Consider the following 22,839-nt stretch of genomic DNA (forward strand, 5'->3'; position numbering starts at 1 on the left):
ACTAATTTATTTCTCCATCTTATGTTTGATTATATTGCACACACATTTACTTAACTTTCTGAAACTGAAGCAGACTTGCGTACTACAGCGTTTTACCGCTGCTGTAGATAGAAAAAAAAAGGCAAATTTCTGCCTAGAGAAATTTTGAGATTGTCAGAAATTTCCAAAGTCAGCTGACCCAATGTGCTGGAGTTCCACTTGGGCTGCTAGGTAACGGGGTGGGGTTGCTAGGTCACGATGGAGTGCCCGTCAAATGTCACTCAACAATCAGGAAGTCTTGAAACAGCTCATTTTCCAGACACCAAAAAAACATTGTTATTGACAAAAAGTAAGTATAAAAACATGTATTTTAAATGAAAAACATGAAACCAAGTTAATGTGTTAATATCAATTTATTATCTTTTTTAAATCACTTTTTAAATCCACCCCTTGCTTCCCATTTCCAACAACACACATCGACCCATCTTGTGTTCCCTTCTCAAGCTTATGTCCAGTAATTAATCTCACCCCTTCCCCACCCAATAAAACCCCCAACGCCCCCAAAGAAACCTCGACTCCATGAGCCCGCGTCGTCCTTTTCCGAAGTGGGAGGCTAACAAGCAACCACACCGACGTCCACGCCGTCCCAAAGCCCGCAGAGTCTTAGTCTTTACAAGGAGTTTACGCATGCACTGAGATTCCAACCGAGCATAAAGTATTAGTGTTATACAGAGGGGCGTTGTCTGGAGCTGGTGTTTCTGAGTCAAACAAACTGCAGGGTGATTATCTTCCTCCTTCTTCTTCTTCTTTTCAAACCCAAAGAAAAAAAAAAGAGCATCATGCCCACAGTAGTAAATGAAACCGTTTGCGTGAACACTGATTGGTTCAGACGGGCTGCTGTGAAAGGGCCTGGGGGGGCCACAGCAGCTCAGTCGGGGGCCCGTCCCGTCATCCCTCCGTCTTTCTGTCCACCGCCTGCATGCTGCATCCTTCGGCAGTTTGATCCTCGCAAAACACAAATAAACCAAAACGAAAAGTAAACCGGTGTTTACATTCCAGTGGCCTATATATATAGATTTTTTATTTTTTTTATTGTTGTTTTTCTCCAAAGAGAGTCCAAAGGAAGGGGGTCAGAGGTCAGGTGGGGTGGCTTGCTTGGAGTGTCCTTTTATCTTAAATAGTCGTTAGTTGTTTTTTTTTTATAAAAAGAAAGTGGCATTATAACTAGACTTTACCGCTCGACACACGTACATAAATCATTAACAGTTATTAACGATCCCCTTATTAATAGTCATTGATATCTTAGACACACCACACCTGACAATGCAACAGATTCATCAGCTATTGTTATAGTTCTATGTTTTTACAGTAAACAGTAGCCCCCTTTCTGCTCCTCGCAAGAAAAAACGTGAACATGATCACGACAACGATTACACCAGGATTAGTTATGGTAATATCGACACCTATAGAAAAAAATGCAGCTGGAGTTCAACTTTGGAGTATATAAAAAAATTACTATCATTGTCTTTGTTCATCTATAAAACCAAACGATTTCTGTTCTTAATATTCCCATAAATATCTACAGTAAAAGGTTAAAAATAAAACAAACTGGGACAAGTGATTCTAAATGCGGTAAACTGGGACGGATACAGTACTGTTCAATGTGTTTGTTCATCTTTTTTCTATTTTATGTACATCTATGTCATGCACTGGAGTGACACTTATATTGAAATATTCAGTATGTCATCGATGTCAGAAAGCTTTGCTTTTATACACGTTCCTCGTCCACGCTGCGTTTTTGGAAGAGTCTCTTTGCTTTACAAACATTCTGTGTTTTCAGTTCAGTCATTAAATAAATTAATAATAATAACCATAAAAAGTGGATGGCACAACATCCCTTTAAGAACCCCTTGAAGGCATTGGTGACGTTCCAAGCAAATTGTTTTTGTGTTTTCACACAGTTAAAAAAAAATAATAATAACAGCAGTTTAAAAATGTTTTCTGAATTTCATCTTTGACTTTTGTTTCTCTCAGGACTTGCTGTGCAGCATCTGGACACAAAACAAAAACATCTTCCTTTTTTCCCTCCCATGTCTTCTTTCTTTCTCCATTCCAGAGCAGAACATCATAGAAGAAGACAGCAGGGTTTCTACACAGCGTTAAGCTTGAACCCAACGCAGATCCAACAGAACTCAGTCTCACTTTAAAAGTATAGAAAGAAAGGAGAAGAAAGCTAGAAGAAAAACAAAAGAAGAAAGAACAAAAGACAAATGAACAAAGGATGGAATAATGGAAAACAAATGGAAGGAAGGAAGGAACAATGGAATAAACAAACAATGAACAGAAGAAGGAAGAAAAAATGGAAAGAAAGATGGAAGACCAATGGAAGGAAGGGAAGAACAAAGGAAGGAAGAAATGGTAGGAAGGGTGGGAAACATGTACAGAGGAAAGAAGAACAAAAGAAAGAAAGGAAAACAAATGGTTGAAAGAACAACAGATGAAAACAAATGAAAGAAATGGAAGATGATTGTATGGATGCAACCTTGATTCAACAATGAGACATGGAATAAATACAAATATCCTTCCATACTCTCTTATTTCTCCATATGTTCCCAAACCTTTCCGTAATCTCCATAAAAATAATCTCCAGGCTGTGTAGGAACCCTGAGACACGGCTGCTGCCTCTGCAGCCGCAGGAGGAAACAAAGGCCAAACGTCCCCCGGTCACACATCCTGCCTCACATTTTCATACAGTAACAGATAAAAACACTGAACAGAAACGTCTAGCACCACCGTCATCCAGTGGTGATACAGGTGGTTACATTCCTCCCCTTGTTATATCCGTGAGAATGGGAGAAACCCTCTCTACCCAGCCTGAGTCTAAAGAGGCAGGATGCAGCTCGGTAACCCCGGTTTGCCCCTTCCTCTTGACCTCTGGGACTCTTTGTGCACAAAGTTCTGCATCTCAACGGTTCCAGGGAGCGGAAATCTGTCCAGAAGACAGAGAAAGGCGGTAAACGGAGTATAGATAGTTCCCGCATGACGTCACACCTCCTACATCCAGGTGCTATGCCGCCATTTTGATAGTACGGGAAGCAGCTTTCCAGTTCAGTAATGGCGTAAAAGAGAACGGCGATGGTTGCTGTTTGATTCAAGGGTGAAAAACAAAGGCGATAAAACAGGAAACGACCTGTGAACGTGAGCAAACTCCGCTGCAAAGCATCAATGGGTGCTGCTGGCTAATATCCAGAGGAAACAACAGCCTTCGGCATGGATTTGCTCTGATCACTTCATTAGCGGTAAGGATATTTTCAGATGTTTCTAAAATTAAGCGAACAGTGACAATGTCAGTCAATAACCATAATTATGGAAGAGGATTAGGGCCAACAAAAAAATTAAATGAAGTTATAAGACGGCATAGGCCGTTGTAGATAGAGAAATAAATACATTTATGCCAAAAAAATAAAATTTTGTGTCCATCTTTGTCAAAATCCAAATAGATAAACGTTCTTAGGTGTATGTCAATTATGTAGTTAGCATATGAAAATAATCCCATAAACGTTTTTTTCTTGTTACAGGATTTGTAAACTGGCGCTTCAGCCTGTCCCAAATTTATCTGTTAGATTGGAATTTTAAGACTACATTTCCCTGATGGTGCGTAAGCAATTTAAACATTTCTGATTCTGAGAAGAAGTCATAATTCAGACAAAAAAAGTCAGAATTCGCACACAAGCATGACTGACAGCGCTAAGACCCACCTCTTAGCTTTGATTGGCTGTTTCTAGAAACGTGTTTAAAATAGGACTTATGAGCATTATGGATAGATTCAGTTTTCCAGAACTGGGAATTGTGATTCTCTATACAGTTGATTTTTTTTCTTCCTGAATCTTGACCAAAATGGCATTTTGAGACAATTTTTAATATGACAGTATTATTGTTTTTCGCAATAATTTCCAGGACAATTTATTGTCCAGGAAAATGTATTATAACAGGCCTACTGCTGCTGCTGCATTTCCAGTAACCATAAAATTGCCCAAATGGGAATTTTGAAAATAAACTTGTTAATGGAAACACGGCAAAATGTTTTTTGATAAAGATTTGCACTAGGATGAGGCTTTTTTTTGTCTGCATTGAAATAGATCTACTTCAAAAACTGCAATGAAAATACTTTTTAGATCACATGACTTTTGTGATGAATATTGGATGGTGCTACTGGCGGAAACGTCGAATACGACGACAGGAAGTGGTTGGAGGAGGGTTTATTTTTGTTTTTTTTGCATCGACCAGTTCATAAAAAAACGTGTCATTAGAACGTGTTTGAACCCATAGCAGTTCTGTAAAATCATAGACTCCAATTTCCCCCAAACGCCCACACTTAGCTGCTCCCAACTATAAGGAGTTTGTCGCTCCAACGCCTGAAAACGTCAACATCTCCAATGATTGGCTGATAAACGAGCGCTAGTGCCATGGCTGAATTTTGAATATATCTCATGTAACTGTTGACATCATAACACTTACTTATCGCGTCTTAATTAATGATGCAATAAGTAATGACTTATCGTGTGAACAAGCTTCTATTTTAATTTTATTTCTTTTTTACTACAAACAGCGCTATCGCAAAATTGTGTGTTTTTTTTTTTTTAACATATCAGCAGAATATCGACAAATTTTTACCCACATGTGTAATGGAAACAGCTACTGTTCACCGGTTGCCTACCAATATGGCGGCTTTCCGGGTAACTTTCTTCCGGTCGGGTCTTGTGGGAACTATCTATAGAGACGCAGCCTGCGATAGCTACCTTCACCCTTCATCGCTGCCGCGCCTCTGAAGGCTCCTAAGAGTAGGAGAGGTGGGAGCCGTTGGAGATGTGCGAAGTGACCGAGGTGCTTCGGCTCAGGACGCCGTCGCTGCCGCCGGCGCCTCCAGGCCCGCCGCCGGACGCCGTCCTCCTCAGCGGCTGGGGGCTGTTCCTCAGGGCCATCAGGTTGGGGGTACCGCGAACCGCCAGCCCTCCGCCTCCGTATATCCCGCCTTGCGATGAGGAGGAGGAAGACGAGGAGGATGAAGGGCCGGAGATGGAGGGTGGAGCTGGTGGAGGAGGAGGAAGCATGGCCAGGGACTGGGAGGAGGAGCGAGAGGGGAGGTGATGGGAGAAGGGCAGGGGGTGTGGGTGGGCCAGGTCACCGCCGGAGCCTCGCACTCCGGCCCACTCCCGCTCCCTCTCTTTCTCCCGCTCTCTCTCCCGCTCCCGGTAGAGCTGCGGCGTGCTCTGGTGGTGGTAGTGCTGCGGCAGGTGGTGGCGCTGGTGGTGGGAGGAAGACGAGGAGGAGGAGGAAGAAGAGGAGGCGGAGGAGCGGGACGAGTGGTGCATGTCCCTGCCATCCCGCCCGTGCCCCAGAGCCATCCCCAAACCATGGGAGGATGAGGAGGACGATTCGCTCCTCCGGTCGCTGGCGCCACTGCCGATGCCGCTGCTGCCGCTGCTGTTGTGGCTGCGGCGGGACAGTTGCTGCGACGACATGTTCTGCTGGTGCACGCCGTGGCTCCAGTGGCCGGCGGAGCGGGAGCCGGACGGCTGGGCGTTGGAGTAGCCCTGCTTGGCGTAAGCGTCGCCGGGCAAGCCGGTCAGCACCATGTTACTGAAGCCCAGGCGGAGGCTCTCTGAGTCGAAGGCCTCGATCTCGCTGGCCTGCCGCTCCAACAGGGTGCGGATGCGTTCAGAGCGCTCGTTCTGCAGGGACAACATCTCCTCCTCGATCTGCGAAAACAAAAACATGTTTTACATTCTGGGTTTTAGGCTCCTGTCAAGGATTGCAAAGAAGGCAGGGTTGCCAGGTCTGACAGTTTAGAACCCAAATGCAAAGTAAAACTCACCCAACTCCAAACCCCATCCCAAATCCCAACTGCTAATGACATTCATGTTGATGGCGCCAGTTATATTCACAAGTTTTTCTTTCGTATGTCATCAACTGCGTTCGGACTTGTGACAATTTACAACAATTTTGTTCATCCTCTTATATTCTGACCAGAACCAGATCCAACTGGAACTGCAAAGGACTCAACTCTTTGAGTTTGAGTTTATTGTATTGATATGTCCTTTAAATCATGATGTTTCTCTGGGTTTTCTGTTTTACAACTACCTAGTAGCATTTAATCAATGATTAATCATTGAGTCTAAGATAAGTGCAGTGAAAAGCAGCCAAAAATTTAACAACCCACCCAAACCTGTTTTTTTCCCCCAGCAAAACATGTCAAAAGCAGCACAACTGGGGGGAAACTGACCCAATCTGGCAACCCTGAAAGATGGTGAAGGACTACACCTGATAGGAGAAAATTAATAATGTCTGTCATTCAACTTTAAACTACATATATATGTATATATTATAAGCAGCTAACAATGTTAAGAAAAAAACAGAAGGCAAAATTTCTGTTTCAAAATTGGGAAATTTTCAAGAAAAGAACTCAAACATTTTGAAATTCATCTCAGAAATTTTCTAGAAAATTTTTTGAAATTTTTGAGTTTCAAAAGTCTAAGATTTACGACTTCTGAAATTCAAGGAATTTCCAAGTCTAATCTAGAAAATTTCTGAGATTAATCTAAAAATTTCAGGGGAAATTTCCTAGAAATTTACTCCTGCTTTCTTTTCTACCTACAATGGGCCTTAAACTCGAGGATAAATAATATCCTTTTGTCTTTTAAATAATTTTCCTGCACGTTACGTTCTATACGTAGAATGTACGTTAGGAGCATTGTAGAACGCGCCTTACGTTCTACAATGCGTTACGCTCTACGGCTCGTTACGTTCTGCGCTATGATCTACCGTGCGCTACATTCTACGGCGCATTACGTTGTAGGCGCGTTACGTTCTGCGCTATGATCTACCGTGCGTTACATTCCACAGCACGCTTCGTTGTAAGGCGCGTTACGTTCTGCGCTACGTCCTGCGCTACAGTTCTGCGTTACATTCTACAGCGCGCTACGTAGTACGGCACGTTACGTTCTGCGCTACGTCCTGCGCTACAGTCTACAACACGTTACGTTCTGCGTTACATTCTACAGCGCGCTACGTCCTGCGCTACAGTCTACAACACGTTACGTTCTGCGTTATATTCTACAGCGCGCTACGTCCTGCGCTACAGTCTACAACACGTTACGTTCTGCGTTATATTCTACAGCGCGCTACGTCCTGCGCTACAGTCTACAACACGTTACGTTCTGCGTTACATTCTACAGCGCGCTACGTCCTGCGCTACAGTCTACAACACGTTACGTTCTGCGTTACATTCTACAGCGCGCGCTACAGTCTACAACACGTTACGTTCTGCGTTACATTCTACAGCGCGCTACGTCCTGCGCTACAGTCTACAACACGTTACGTTCTGCGTTATATTCTACAGCGCGCTACGTCCTGCGCTACAGTCTACAACACGTTACGTTCTGCGTTATATTCTACAGCGCGCTACGTCCTGCGCTACAGTCTACAACACGTTACGTTCTGCGTTATATTCTACAGCGCGCTACGTCCTGCGCTACAGTCTACAACACGTTACGTTCTGCGTTACATTCTACAGTGCGCTACGTCCTGCGCTACAGTCTACAACACGTTACGTTTTGCGTTATATTCTACAGCGCGCTACGTCCTGCGCTACAGTCTACAACACGTTACGTTCTGCGTTATATTCTACAGCGCGCTACGTCCTGCGCTACAGTCTACAACACGTTACGTTCTGCGTTATATTCTACAGCGCCCTGCGCTACAGTCTACAACACGTTACGTTCTGCGTTACATTCTACAGCGCGCTACGTCCTGCGCTACAGTCTACAACACGTTACGTTCTGCGTTACATTCTACAGCGCGCTACGTCCTGCGCTACAGTCTACAACACGTTACGTTCTGCGTTATATTCTACAGCGCGCGCTACAGTCTACAACACGTTACGTTCTGCGTTACATTCTACAGCGCGCTACGTCCTGCGCTACAGTCTACAACACGTTACGTTCTGCGTTATATTCTACAGCGCGCTACGTCCTGCGCTACAGTCTACAACACGTTACGTTCTGCGTTATATTCTACAGCGCGCTACGTCCTGCGCTACAGTCTACAACACGTTACGTTCTGCGTTATATTCTACAGCGCGCTACGTCCTGCGCTACAGTCTACAACACGTTACGTTCTGCGTTACATTCTACAGCGCGCTACGTCCTGCGCTACAGTCTACAACACGTTACGTTTTGCGTTATATTCTACAGCGCGCTACGTCCTGCGCTACAGTCTACAACACGTTACGTTCTGCGTTATATTCTACAGCGCGCTACGTCCTGCGCTACAGTCTACAACACGTTACGTTCTGCGTTATATTCTACAGCGCGCTACGTCCTGCGCTACAGTCTACAACACGTTACGTTCTGCGTTATATTCTACAGCGCGCTACGTCCTGCGCTACAGTCTACAACACGTTACGTTTTGCGTTACATTCTACAGCGCGCTACGTCCTGCGCTACGGCGCGTTACATGTTCTTAGGCCTTGCTAATGTTGGAGGCTGACCCTCTGCTCCAGCAGGGCGCGGCGGATGGACACCCTCTGCTCCAGGTCCTTCACCTCCCTCTCGTGCTGCGTGTCGGTGTGGATCTTGATCTTGCTCTGATAGGCGTTGAGCAGCTCCAGCTCCTGCTGCAGCTGCATCCGCAGTACCTTGTACTCCGCCTCCTGAGTCTCGTCCAACCGCAACTAACAGAGAAAAGACGGAGAAAGTCGGGTTAAAAACACAAAATGTATTCTGAAGAATAAAACAGAAAAACAAACGGAGAGGAAAAAAAGGGGCAAAACTTTCAACTTGGTTAAGATTCAACTGCTTAATTCAAAATTCCTGTCAGACTAGAAGATAAATACCCACAATACTTTGCATTTTTTCATCTTTACAGTCAAACATGTTTTATCTGCAGTCAGCTATTTGAGCTTGTAACACAAACAAATTAGAATATTTTTGCTTATGTAACTTAAATGTATGGACTGGAAAATAAGACTAGAATGACGTCTTCTCTACTTGTATTTCAAATTTGATTTGAAAATATCTCACTTTTTTTTTTTTTGTAGTTTTTGTGTGTTAATGTCCAGACTTTATCCACACTTGGATACTTCAAATGGATCAATGAGGATATTCTGTGTTGATGTATGAAAATATAAAATTTTTCTGTTAAATATTATCTGTAAAACTTATATTTGACTTTATTCTCGTATTATTTCAACTTTATTTTTGTACAACTGTTTTCTTTTAATGTTCTTATTTATTCTTGCAATAAAAAAATGTAGACTGGAGAAATTATCTGAATTCAAAATCCAATTAAATAAAAGCTGTAAAACAAAATGGCTGCCCTTTTTGTGCTGACATCACTCTGAACTATGGAAACCCAAGGAGTTCATTGGTGGAAAACAAATCCAGATTTTCCAAAAATTAAATCTTCAAAACCAAAACTTTGGTTCGGGTGTAGTGATGCTGAGTCAAAGCAAGAGACGAACAAAAAGACAAAATTAATGGTACGCCTCCATTAATAACCCAAATAACCCAAATAACAAGAAAGTCTGGAAGCTCTAAAATGTATCTGTTATCTAACCTATTAGACACATGTTACGTCTTCTTGCATCGTTTCAATAAAAATATGTTTTTGACCTCAGAGGTTATTCATATTTCTGCTCAGCTTGACTGGAGGCACAAACAAGGGCAGCAGGGATTTGGCTTACTGAGCTTAAATGGCGCGCTGCCATGTGAGGTAATTACAGTTTCCTCCCCCTCTTCAACCCTCTCACAATAAATTATTCAGGAAAAAGCCCAAAGCTTTGTCTCTGCTTGACGACAAAGGTGAAGGTGGGAGCGTTCCTGAAAGATCCAGGGTGGAGAAAATGTCAAATAAAATTAATGTCTGCTTTTTGCTGTTGAATTGTGATGGATTTAAATCAGATTAAAATGTGTAGATTACAATGTGGGGCATTTAATCCCAACTGATGCCTTAAACTGGAATTGAGCGGGACCCATCTGTGCTACTTTAAACTGCTTTGAACAGGGCTGGCGCAAGATCATATGGGGCCCTGGGCAGAACTTAATTTGGGGCCCATAAATACAGACTTAGTGGATGCCAATCATAATTGGTTGATTTTTTTTCTTTAAAAAGAAAGAGAGAGGGAGAAGATCAAAGTCTTAGCAATAGATTCACTATCACTATGGTAACGTAACAAACAATGAAGATTATTTGTTTCACTTTTTCAAGGTAAACTCGCAGAATCCTTTAAATCTAAAATAAAAATAATTTTAAACTATTTAAAATCTTTTAATTGATCTAAGTAAACAACCATAAGCATTTTCGATCTATGGTATGTGAGAAGCATTCGAGTCCCAAATGGAAGAATAATTTTAAAAAAGTTAATAGATCCCCTTTAAGACAAACTCGCATTATAGCCGTGTTACATATGAAAAGTTATATGAAGTTTTAGTGAAACTCTGCTGCTAAATTGAAATATGAAGTTCGACTCCAGACCCCTGCTGCCTCTGATCCTTACGTTAAACCAGGCGTGTCAAACACATTTTCATTTTGGGCCAGTTGAAACTCAGAAAACCCCCAAAAAGTTAAAAAAAAAATACTTTTGCAATGCTGAAATAAAAAAACCCCACTAAATAAACAAATCATAGAAAACTTCTGAGATGAATCTCCAAATTTTTTCTAGAATATCTTCAAGCTGTTTCTAACAATTTTTAAATTTCTCAAGTTCAGAAATTTCCAAAATTTTTCAAGAAAATTTCTAAAATCTCATAATTTCGCAGAGTTTTTGGTGGAAACTTGCGCCTGACTTGTGTCTTTCTGGCTTTGGCCCCTGGGCCGTGTTCTAAACCCAAAAGGTTCTGGGTTCTGTGGGACAGGAAGTGACTCACAGCCTGAGTGGACAGCATGTCGTTGATGGAGTGGTCGTACTGCTCGGCTAGGATGGCCAGCTTCCGGGTCTGTTCGTCCTTCAGCCGCTTCAGAACCGCCTTGTGCTCCGACTTGGGCGTGTTCTCCAGCAGGTGGTTCCGCAGGGCCTTGTACTGCCGGGTCTGGATCTTACAGGTGTCCTGGAACTGGCGCTTTATCTGGAGCTCTTTGGACTGAAGGGCAGATGAGAGAAACCGGCTGAAAGAACCCAAAAAGCTCCAGAGGTTCAGAAAACGCAGGAATGAATAAACTTTACCTTTCAGGTTAATAAAAGTGATTTGGAAAAGAAGATCCAGTCTGTAATGCAGAACCTGATCACTCCAGAACCTTTTACTTGATTTATGATATTAATACTAAGCGGATTATTCATTAGCAACTTTATTATTAAGGTCATCACACTTCAAAAACACAAAATCTTACTGAGTATTTTTGGTTTAGTTTCTAGTGCAAATATCTTGGTGCACTTTAAATAAGACAAAACCAACTTACAAGTAACTTTTCAGTAAGAAATAGGAGCTTATTTAATTCCTTAATATTGATGAAAAAGTGCTAGATCGACCGTGTCGTTACCTAGCAACCCCAGCCCGTTACCTAGCAACCCAGCTCTAATGTATTCTACATTTAAAAGTTTCTGACTTTTTTATTTTTAAAAGGTTTTTGTTGGCCTTTATCTGAAGGTAGTTTGACAGGAAGGAGGGTTATGAGAGAGAGAGGACATGCAGTGAATGTCACCAGGCCGGGAATCGAACCCACGACCACCGGCATTAGGATTACAGCCTCAATGGGCGGGTTGTGCTTCACCCCTGTGCCACTACAGCACCCCAAGTTTCTAACTTTTTCAGTTATTTTTTTCAGAGTATTATTTTTCCACACACATACAGACAAAAACAGTGTTTCTATCCACAACTGTTTTGTTCTGTTAAATGCTTTTTTGTCTAGCCTCAAGCAAATTTGAGAGAAAATCAACCTGGATAAATAAATACATAACAGTTTATAAATGATTATTAAAGAGTAAAAATGATCCAAACCTACCCAAAGTAATCACTTCCCCTCCTTAAATCATGAATGCAAATTTCTAAGTTTTTATTATTACTTTCTGACCTGTTCACTCCAGAAAACACTTAATATGAACCTGTATTACAACACGAAGTAGGCTACAAATCAAACTAGCTACAATCCACCACTGCAGACTGCAGTTACGTAAATCTCTGCAGACTGATTTGAGCAACTAGTTACTCAACTAGTTACTAGTTGAGTAACTTTTTGGATAAAAAAAATCTGAGTAGTTTTACTGCACAGTATTTTTTTAATTGAGTAATATCTCTTTTACTCACATTTATGTTCGAGTGAGACCTCTTGTTTGTAGACAAGCTTTGTTCTAAAATAAGACTCTGGATATTGTTACTGGAATAACTTTTCCTTATTATATAAATTACCTGCAGTAAGTTTTGGTTTGATAAGTTTTATTTTCTTTTTGCCTGAACTTATAGTTCTGTAATGACAGGGCCGGTCCAAAGTCATGTGGGGCCTTAAGCAGAACTTGACTCAAAAAGTTATAAAATCATAGCATGTCAAAAAAAAGCAAAAGCAGCAAAAGAATCGTTTTAAATATGGAATTCTGGTGACGTTTGACATTAATTTTGCAATGTTTACTTCCTTATTTTGCACGTCAACAACTTGCCGTAATGTGAGTTGATGGGTTGCCGTACCTCTGCAGGTGTGTGATTACCCACCTGTCTGTGGTCTCAGTCAGTCCCTCAAAAACCAAAACTGCTCTGCTGAAAATAGAAAGCTGATAATCTGATGGGTAAACGAACCAAAACACCAAACATTATGATTGGCTTTGCAGAAAATCTTTAAATAATGGTTTTAAATAATGGTTTTATAGTAAAACCCTCCTCTGATTGTCTATATCATATATTTTAACTTAAATTTGTATCTTATGGAAACTTGGAAAGCGTTACCATTTCCTGTTTTCCTGTTCTGATTCAGATCTGGAAAACACAAAACATCATCAACATGTTTGGTGTGGAGGAAATGTTCAGTTTTAATATGTTTCTTCTAGCTGGAGGTAATATTACCGTTTCCGAGGAGCCTAGTCAAAGTTCAGGCTTGGAGCTCAAAGTTATAAAAAAAAATATATATATATATATATATATACGTTTTATTTAAAAAGCTATTCAGTAATTAAAATACAAGCTCAACAGCTGGAATGCCAATAAATGTAACTCCCCTGATAATTGCAAAGTATTTTTAACGGAGTATCGGGATAATGCTGAAAAATAAATATATTACTAGAAAAAAGTCATATTATGAGAGTAAGTTCAGCATTATTGGAAAAAGGTCAATATTTTGAAAAGAAAGCAAATATTACAACTTTATTCTGTTAAGACTATTCTGGTAATATTATGACTTTATTCCAATATATATATATATATATATATATACTTTTCTTAGGATGGCCATAATTTGCCATAATTTTTGACTAAAACGTACAAAAACACAATTTGTTTCTTCCAAAGTCTTTACACCTTTCACATCTTTTCAGAGATTTCTGCCACATTTCTGGAAGTCATACTAACCAGTATTATGTAAAACTTTATTTGCTGAACTTTGTTTTCTAGAATCATAACCGTCTAAATGTCTGCTTTATTTCTTCCGAGTCATTTTTACGCCGTTATACAAGATCACCAACACAGCTGAATGGATTTCACTTTAACAGTATTTTCCATAACATTCATTAACGTTTTGGAAAAAATAAATACTAATGGCACTAAAAAGTGTTACTTTTACTTGAGTACAACTTTGATGTATTTCTCAGCTCTTGTTGCTTAATTAAATGGAAAAAAACACCAGAAATGCACCAAACTTACAGTTTATGTTGAAGTGAGACTTCCTGTTTGTAGACAAGCTTTGTTCTGTTATTTTTAATCTGCTGATTTTGGAAAATACAAGAACGATGCGGCACATTTATCAGTCTAGAAGCATCTTTAAAGAATAACATCGAAGCATAATTTTAATTTCTGCATTAAAAACTTTTTTTACTTGGTTGAAGAAAAATACTCTAATGATAAACGTCAGGAAAAAAGCTGAAACTCATCAGAATTAATAAAGGCTTTAAAATATTTTATTTAGTGAACTGAGTTACTGAAATAAATGAACTTTTCAATAATATTATAATTTATACACGTTTTAATTTTTTCAAATTAATTTGTTAAGATCAAACAGTTCTTGAGTAGCAATTTTGCAAAATACTTTTGTTGAAAACGTTTTCTTCACCAAAAAATGTAGATATTTTTAATGTGGAATATATTTATGCTAATATATACCACAAATTAAAGCTGTAAAACATTTTTTTCACATAAATATACTGTGCAAATCTAAATATAATTATATGCGAATTTTAAGAGACGTCATCGATATAACTTTGGCGAATTATTGATCGTTTCTGTGACACATTGACAGAAAACGTCTGATGATGCAGGAGGAAGTGAATGAGGATTCTGGGTAATAAAACAAAAAAAGGAGAATAGAAAAATGAGGTGACAAAGACGAAAGGGGGAAAAAAAAATCATAAAAACAGACAAAGACAATGATTTCAAAACAAAACAATTTATTTCTGTGCAAATGAAAATCTAACAAATAAAATGTTTTTTTTAGAGCACACAGCCGTACAGAACGCAGCAGTACTCTTTAAAATACTGCATAAATTAAAACAAACAGGGTGATAAAACTGGGAAAAACACAATGCAACATGTAAACAGAAAAACAGGTGAAAACTGAGCGAGTTACAATCCAACAAACTGATAAAACTCGACTTTTTCACATCTAAAAGTTTTTATTTTATAATCCTCCATGTAAATAAACGGCTTAAATGTTTTTCCTTCATTTTTATCCCTAATGATATAAAACTTCCTGTTTTTACTGGAGCACTTTGGTGTTTCTGTTAGAAGATAAAAAATGTTTTTTTGCTATTTTTAAGCAAAATGTGTAAAAAAAAAAATCCAACATATTTTTTTGGTTTTAGCTTCTTAAAACAGTTTTGGTCGGTCGCTGAATATCTTTGGTTCCTGATACCAATAAAATAAAATAAAAGTCACTTGAGGTGAAGAGTAGCTGCACTGTTTTTGGAAAATTTAAAGACTTTAATTGAAAAAAATAAATAAAATTTTGTTCCATAAATCTGGATATTTTTGGTCGTTGAGTTGCTCCGTTTTTCACATTCGTGTTTCATCAATCCAGCCCTGCATTTCGCCAAAGATTGTCAACTAAATATGGCTTCAATAAAGTTCTATATCAAGCTGATATATTAAATATAATTTTATTATATTATGCTTTAAGTATTACTTAAGAGATATCTTTGTTTTCTGCTCTACTTCGTCTCTTCACAACAGACTAAGACTTGTGCAAAGGAGGCACTTTTCTCTTTAAAAAGGGAAATGTTTACACGGTAAATCATATCAAGACTATTGCATCGAGCGCAATAAGGTAGCAAAACTAAATGCGACTGAAAGACGGCTGATTTCAGCAGCTTTATGTACTAAATGGTTCAAAAAACTGAAACCAGAATTTCTAGAAAAATCAACAGCCTTAAACGATTCAACATTCTGGTTTTTAATAGACCGTTTTATTGGCACTACTGGTTTATTTTCATGACTTTAAATGAGTCTCTTATTACTGCAGAGAGAAATCCAACCTTTAATTTAAACACTTTTATTCGGGATTCCAATGGTAAGAAATTAGTTTTACCAAATTCACAGAAAACAAAATTATAAATCGTGTTTTTAGTTGTGGTGGTAATTAATCCCTGATTCTTGAATAACTGTAACTGCTTCCCTTAATCACGCTTCAAAATGGGAAAGACAAGAAAACATGAAATTCCAGTAAGGGCAATTTGTGTTGGTCCTAATAAAACAGGAAGTAGCTTGTAGAAAACGGCCATATTTAGATTAGGAGTGATGTGTATGAAGGCATGGAGGAGGACCAGTGATGCTGTGGGCCTGTTTCCGTTTTCCCCACAAAAAAGCTAATTAAAATTCAAAAAGGTTGGATTTCTCCGTTTCTTTCCATCAATAACAGACGGATTTGATTGGAAGCGACGGTAAATATGGCCGCCGCCGTTTATTGCACTTCGATTAGCTAGTGTTGAGGGCGACGTTAGTGAAACCCTTCTGAAATCATAAAACCTTTTTTAAATTTAAATTATTTTTCACAGCTTTTTAAATTGTTTTTTTTTTTTTTTGCATAAAGGAGTTTCATTCACGGAGCGTCGTTAACACTGAAGTATTTGATCTCGGCACACATTCAAACGAGACGATTATAAAGAAAAACAAAATGAAAAAAGATTTAAAAATTAAAAGAAAACGGTCTTAAAATAACCATAAAAAGATTCTTCTTAGAAATTAAGAACAAAGTAATAAAACTGATGGCGGTTTAAGGAACTTTTACAAAAAGCACAATGAGGAATGGGGATAATCTCTGGATTAGCTGGAGATACACTGCAAAAACACAACAGTTATAAAGTCTTTTTAGTATTTTGGTCTTTCCAGTGCAAATATATCTTAGAACATTTGAAATAAGACAAAAACGGCTAAAAGTCACTTTTCATCAACATTATTCACAGATTTTAAGCCAAAATGGCCGATCATTTCACATAAAATAACAATGAATTATTTACTAAACCCAGCTCCTACTCCTAATTCCTGCTGAAAAGTTATTTTTGAAGTGTACTAAGATATTTGCACTAGAAACTAAACCAATGATCCTTGTTAAGTTGTTGTGTTTTTGCAGGAACCAGAACCGGGTCACTTCCTGTTATCTCCATGGTCGGAGTTTCCCTCTCTCAAACCTGCCGGATGCGGTTCGCCTCAAGCCACACTCCCATCTCGTTTCCTCGCGATACATCCTCATCCTCTCCTCCCTCATCTTCCTCCTCCTCCTCTCCCTCTGCCTCCTCTCCCGGACCTCCCGCGGCAGTAACCGTGGCAACCGGCTGGGCAGCTCCTTCCTCAGGAGCCCCAGGGTTCGGAGTTTGACCCGGACGCGCGACGGGAGGTTCGTAACGACACGCCTGGCGAGTTTCAGGATCACGGTGTTGGCAAAGTCCGCGAGGACCCCCAGCGGCCGTCTCCCGAATCGCCCGACCCAAAGCAGCAGCATCGCCAGGCGCGAGTTGCCGTGGCAATGGCGGCGGGCATGATGCTCGGATGGCAAGCTTTTCAAAGGGACGGGGATCCGCGACTGGCGGACGCCCCAGTTGCGCCCGGCTTTGGGGAACATTTCGTAAAGGTTCCGCTCCGCCACGCCGCCCAGAACCGACTGCAGCATGGCGAAAAGCGGGCGGGGCAAGCGGAACAGCACGCGCATGCACAGGCGGTTGAGCTTCCGCGGCGCCCGCTGGAGGAAGCTCCGCGCCGGCCGAACGGCGAGCGCGACGAGCAGAAAGAGAGAAAGGAAGATGGCGGGGGAGCTGAGGAAGGAGGCGGAGACCAGGATGAAGGGGATGTAGTAGAGCCCCAGGCTGACGGCGAGCGCCAAGCTAAAGACGCCACCGCCCCACAGGCTGAGCCACAGGAAGGAGGACAGGGAGAGAGCGCAGCAGGAGCGCAGCAGCAGGTAGGAGAAGAAGAGCGCCAGGAAGGCGAGCTCGGCCGACAGCACGACGGACGCCAGCGAGGGCAGCGGCGGCGAGCGGCGCAGCGACAGCAGGAAGACGGAGAGCAGCAGCAGCGTCAGGTTGGACGGCTGCGCGGCGGCGGAGAGCGAGAGCAGCAGGCAGACGGCGTGGGAGAACAGGGAGGGGAGGGAGGACTGCGGCGGGGGAGGCGGGGCCGCGGCGCCGACCGTGTCCAGCTCCTGCGGCGCGTCAGGGAAGTAGAACTCTGTCAGGTCGTCCAGCTCGGACGGACATCCGTCGGCCATGCCGCGGCCCTCCTCTTCCTCCTCCTCTTCATCAGACTCAACGTGACACGCCTCGCTTTGATCGCCCTCGTACGCCCACTGCACCCCCTCTACCTCTCTCTCTTCACTTTCTTTCCCTTCCTCTCTAAACGCCTCGTCGTCTCGGAGCTCTGCGGCTCCGTCCGGCTCATCCTCACACTCCTCCACGTCGTCGGGCTCTAAGCCCCGCCCCCCCGGCTCCTCCTCGCCGTCCCGGCCCTCACTCACTTTGAGGCTTTTGGGCTGCTGGCGGACCTCCACGGCGTGTTTCTGCCGCAGCTCCTGCTCGCGCCGCTTGTTGTACTCCATCTGGTTGGTGAGCTCAGTCTGATGCTGCGTGCGGATCAGGTCGGCGCGCGTCCGCTGCACCACGCCCAGCTGCCGGAACTCCAGCTCCTGCGTCGACTCGTGGTGCCGCAGCAGCATGGCGCACTCCAGGTCCTTCAGGGTCTGCTTCTTGTTCAGCTCCTGAACAAGACAGACAGGAAGAGGAGCAACGCTGGTGAGTCAAGGGTCAACGTTAGAAAATCAGGATGGTTTTTCACTGATACTTGGGTTTCCATGGAGCCACAAGCCACCATCTTGTTTAAAAGAGCGTTTACAGCTTCTGTTTATTTGGACTTCAGGTCAACACCACAACTGAATCATTGGGCTAAACTACAATATTATTACAAGAAAACAGCCGTACGACAATAAAGTGGTAATAATATTAGAACAAAGTTCAATTATTACAAATATTGCGAGATTAAAGTCGACGGACGCCAGTGGGGCTGTGATTACAAAAAAAAATTAAATACTATTATGAGAAAACAGTTGTACGATAATAAAGTTCAAATTTTACAAGTTGGGGTTATAGCACAAGAATAAAGACATAAAATTACCAAAACATTTTAAAAAAATTTTAATCCGAGAATAAAATAATAATAATAATATAACAAGAAAGAAGTCATAAGACAATAAAGTTGAAATACGACAAATCATAATATTACAAGAATCGTAATTTTAGGAGAATAAAGTCACGCAAACATTTTAAGAATCTAAATTTCTGTTTTTGTAAAAACTGTCAACATGAAGTACTGCTGAAACAGCAGTGAGGTAGGAGAAATACCGCCACCTGTGGGTGGAAGTCAGCATTACTTAAAAATTTGCAATACATACATATATGTTAATTTAAAAAAAAAAATCTTCCTTATCATTCGCACGCCAACTGATCTGAATCAAATCACTATTTACCATCAGCAGTGATGGTACCCATTCATTGGATTTATGTAAAAGTACCAGGATTACATTGGGGCTCCCGGTCAGGGGTGATACCTCTCTGAGCAGATCCTGCTCCAGGTTGTGGCGTCCGAGCAGCATCTTCCTCTTGTACTGGCGACTCTGCAGCTCATAATACTGCCGCTGCCTCCGCAGCAGGCCGGCTTCTTCCTCCGCCTGCAGCTGCTGCATGCACTCCTTCTGGTGCACCAGCCACTCCTGCTTCTCTCGCTTCGGCGTCGACTGGTTCTCGTTCAGTTCCTACGGAGAAATTGCAAAACGAATAGAGGGAAGTAGGTCAGCTACGCTAGCCTGACTTTGACAATCTTAACAGGTAGGTGTGCTGCAGAATTTGGTTGAGTTAAAAACAATAAGGCGACCCACACAGCAACTCTCTGACATCGGTAGCGCAGATGTTTAAATTAGCTAATCAACCACAGCTAAAGTTCAGATGATCACTTCACTTATTAATAATCGCAAAATGAACACCAAATCTGAAGATGTAAAACTGAAACGGACTGAATATTCTGTTCATTTGTGAGGGAAATGTTTTTGTTTTTTAGTCCTGATACATCTGAAAGCAATATCCGCTCTATCAGCTAGTGGGGCTGATAGAGCAGCCCCACTAGCCCCATAGCAATCGACATAGTCTGTCGGTTGCTATGACAACGGGCCGCCATAATGAAAAGAAGAAAAAAAAAAGAGGAAAAATAATGCGATGAGCGGTTTTGAGTTGTTCATCGGTTTTTCTGCGTCATTTTTGGTGCACTGCAGTTTCCAAAAGATGAATAAACGACTAAAACTGGAATAAATATGTCGTTCAGTTTTTAACAGTCATAAAATAGGACAAAATATGTATTTAACAAACCATGTCTCATACTGGGGCAATTATGTAAAATTAATTAATTGTCCAATATAAGAAAGATTTGATTACTTCTCACCAGGAGTGGGCGACATTTTCCAAAAAATATTATATACATTATTAAATACCTCAATAATAACATCACAGACGATATTCCACATTCTGATTCTTTTTGTTATTACTGGATTCGGCCAAACTTCAAAACAAAGTTGTTTTTTACTTTGCATTATAAAAAGTCAACAAAATAAAAAATTATCTTTATATTTTCATATAAATAGCAGCGTGGCTCTACATGGCAAGTAAATAAATCGTTTTCTTTATGAAGCTGCCAGATAAGTGGGAAACGTTCTCAAAAAGTGACCATCTGGTTTGGTTTTGCTCGTGTCGAAGCGTCTTCGGCTCGGCCTGTTACCGTAACACATTTTACCGGACGATAACTTTTGCTTTTAACAGTAATATTGTCGTTTTGAGACGGTTTATAGGTATTATAATGGTAATGGAATAATAATCCAAGAACACAAGGATCAATAAACTTTAAATTCTAATGAACATTTAACACTGGAAGACATTTTAAATATCTAAAACAAATAAAGAGAAGCAACAAATAAAATGAATTAAGTCCCTCTACACAAAATTATCCTTCAAATAAATTGGCTAGTTGAGACCAAAACACCAAATCGAAGACTTTTGTCATTCGGATTTTGAAGGAAAGAGAGAAAGATGATACATTTTGCAAACAGACTGATTGGTTACTGCGACAGGCGTTTAACCTCTTTCAGCTGCTCCTTGCGCTGTCGGTACTGTCGCTTCTGGGAATCCAGCAGGCCGGTCAGCTCCTTCTTCTGTTGACCCAGAATGTGCTGCTGGAACTTCTTCTCCTCCGTCAGGACCGCCTTCGTCTAAACAAACCAGAACGTCTCCATCAGAGGCACTGCAGCGGTTTGCGTCGCGTCACCCGGCTGCTCTAAGCTCACCTCCTTCTCCAGGACAGCCTGGTGCTTCTTGGACAGTTTTTCCAGCTCCATGGAGAAATTGTTCCTCTGGTTCTCCAGCTCCTTATCCAGCCTTAGTTGGTGCTCGTCCATCTCGGACTTCAGCTTGTTCTCCAGACCCATCAGCTGCTTCTGATGCTGCCGCCGCATCCGTTTATACCTGCGATGAGACGCAGCGCATCAAAATCACTCGGCAGGAAGAAGTTTAGCTTTTTCTTTTCCTCCCACTCTGATGTAATTAAAGTCTTAACGGGGTTTCTGGAGGTTTCACCAACACAAATTTGAGACTTTCAGACTTTTAAAATTACATTATGAATGCAATTTAAGACCTGTATCTCCAAAGAAATGTACGAACTTCATCAAACCGACTGGGGATGGAAATATCATAGCTAGCTAGCTAGCAAGGGAGTGTTAGCAGTGAGTCACAGAACCAAAGGAAGATGTAACTCAAACTTTGACACAAAAATCCCACAAGGAAAAAAAAGACGTAGAAAATATGATAGGAGTTCTGCCATGACGAAATTTAAGAAGTTTGATGAACATATTTAAGGCCAACTTACTTTTTTAAACTAGATTTAAGACATTTTATGGCCTGGATTTTATATACAGACATTTTATACTTTTAGCAAGGGCATATTAGCAGCTAGTTAGCAGTAGCCACAACCACTTCAGTTCTTAAATTAATTTTTTAAGGCCTTAATTTTACATGTATAAATTTAAGGGTTTCTTTTTTAGGTCTTAATTTTGGGTGAGTGAATTTAAGACTTTTAAAGGATGTGCAGACACCCCGTCTAAAGTATTCAACCTTCCCAAAAACAGGACATGTAAAGCGTTTCGTGGTCTCACCCAGACATCTGCTCCCTAAGAGCCGAGCCCTGCTCGTGTTCCTGGATCTGACGGGTCACCAGCGAGGCGGTTCTGATGGTGGCAAAGTGGTCTCGCCGTCGACGTCTGCCGCCGCCTCCCCCTCCGCCGCCGCCACCTCCTCCTCCTCCGCCGCCGCCGCCAGACGAAGCTTCTCGTTGAGAGTCGACCTCTGGCTGATAGGGATCGTCGTAGATGTTGTCGTGGCTCTACAAAACGGAGACGGAAAAAGTTTTTAAACTGTTTTATTCAGCCTCTAGGATTAAAAATAAAACATCTTGGCTTTTGTGCTGTTAGCAGGTAAAGTTTGAGTCGTGTAATGTTTCTGAATTGGCCTTAAATGTCTGACTGGACGTCAATTTTCTGTTGAACTCCAAATTATTTACATGTTTTTGTGGAAGCTGCAGTCTTCCCAACTGCAGCTGGGAAGACGAAACACTATTGGCAGCCAATCCAGAAGCGTTATTTATTTTTCTTGGTGCTGATTGGCTGAAGCACTGAGATAATCTAAAGTTGTGGATGTTAGCTTCTGCGCTAGTGCTATAGCAGTTCCCACTTTTCATATTAATTTCATGTAAAGGTACATTTGTCGCTTGAACTGTTAAAGTAGTCAGTTCTAAGCATTTTTACAGATTATAGGGGTTCTCAAGTGTTAATGGATTTCAGCTATTCGCTCCCTAATTCTGTGAATACTAGGAAATTTATATTGAATTTAAAGACGCCAATTAAAAAGATGAATTCTTACTTATATTATTTTAAACTTCAATAAATACAGACAAATGATGCCAAATTATCCCGCTTACTGACTTTTACTGTTTTTTGCTTTTGCTGTCATATCTACCCAACCACCCATATTAAGTAATGTAAACCCAATGTGCAAATTTAAATACATTTCTTCACATAAGAGCCTCCTTGATGTCCAAACTGGGTCTTCTGATCCGTCTTCTCCAGTTCAGAGTGCCTCAAATCATTGTTTTTGCT

General features: G+C 41.2%; 1 protein-coding gene across 3 annotated transcripts in view; it reads right to left on the minus strand.

Moving 5' to 3' along the window:
* Positions 1 to 373: 373 nt before the first annotated feature.
* The window catches only part of taok2b (TAO kinase 2b), a 36,902-nt gene continuing 14,436 nt past the window's right edge, over positions 374 to 22,839 (minus strand). Inside the window, exons 13-21 of one of the 3 annotated variants that reach the window (XM_081600597.1) lie at positions 21,841 to 22,067; positions 20,977 to 21,154; positions 20,773 to 20,901; positions 19,198 to 19,401; positions 18,112 to 18,351; positions 10,905 to 11,117; positions 8,528 to 8,710; positions 4,779 to 5,738; positions 374 to 2,968 (exon numbers count right to left, since the gene is read on the minus strand). In XM_081600597.1, coding sequence (XP_081456723.1) covers positions 4,815 to 5,738; positions 8,528 to 8,710; positions 10,905 to 11,117; positions 18,112 to 18,351; positions 19,198 to 19,401; positions 20,773 to 20,901; positions 20,977 to 21,154; positions 21,841 to 22,067 — 2,298 coding nt within the window. In that variant the 3' untranslated portion in view covers positions 374 to 2,968; positions 4,779 to 4,814. Of the gene's footprint in view, positions 5,739 to 8,527; positions 8,711 to 10,904; positions 11,118 to 14,540; positions 18,352 to 19,197; positions 19,402 to 20,772; positions 20,902 to 20,976; positions 21,155 to 21,840; positions 22,068 to 22,839 lie in introns of those variants that run through there. The other 2 variants (XM_008436795.3, XM_008436794.3) reach the window with 2 other exon arrangements.

Source organism: Poecilia reticulata, chromosome 19 (assembly GCF_904066995.2).
Source record: "Poecilia reticulata chromosome 19, P_reticulata-male-v2, whole genome shotgun sequence".
NCBI classification, from domain to species: domain Eukaryota; kingdom Metazoa; phylum Chordata; class Actinopteri; order Cyprinodontiformes; family Poeciliidae; genus Poecilia; species Poecilia reticulata.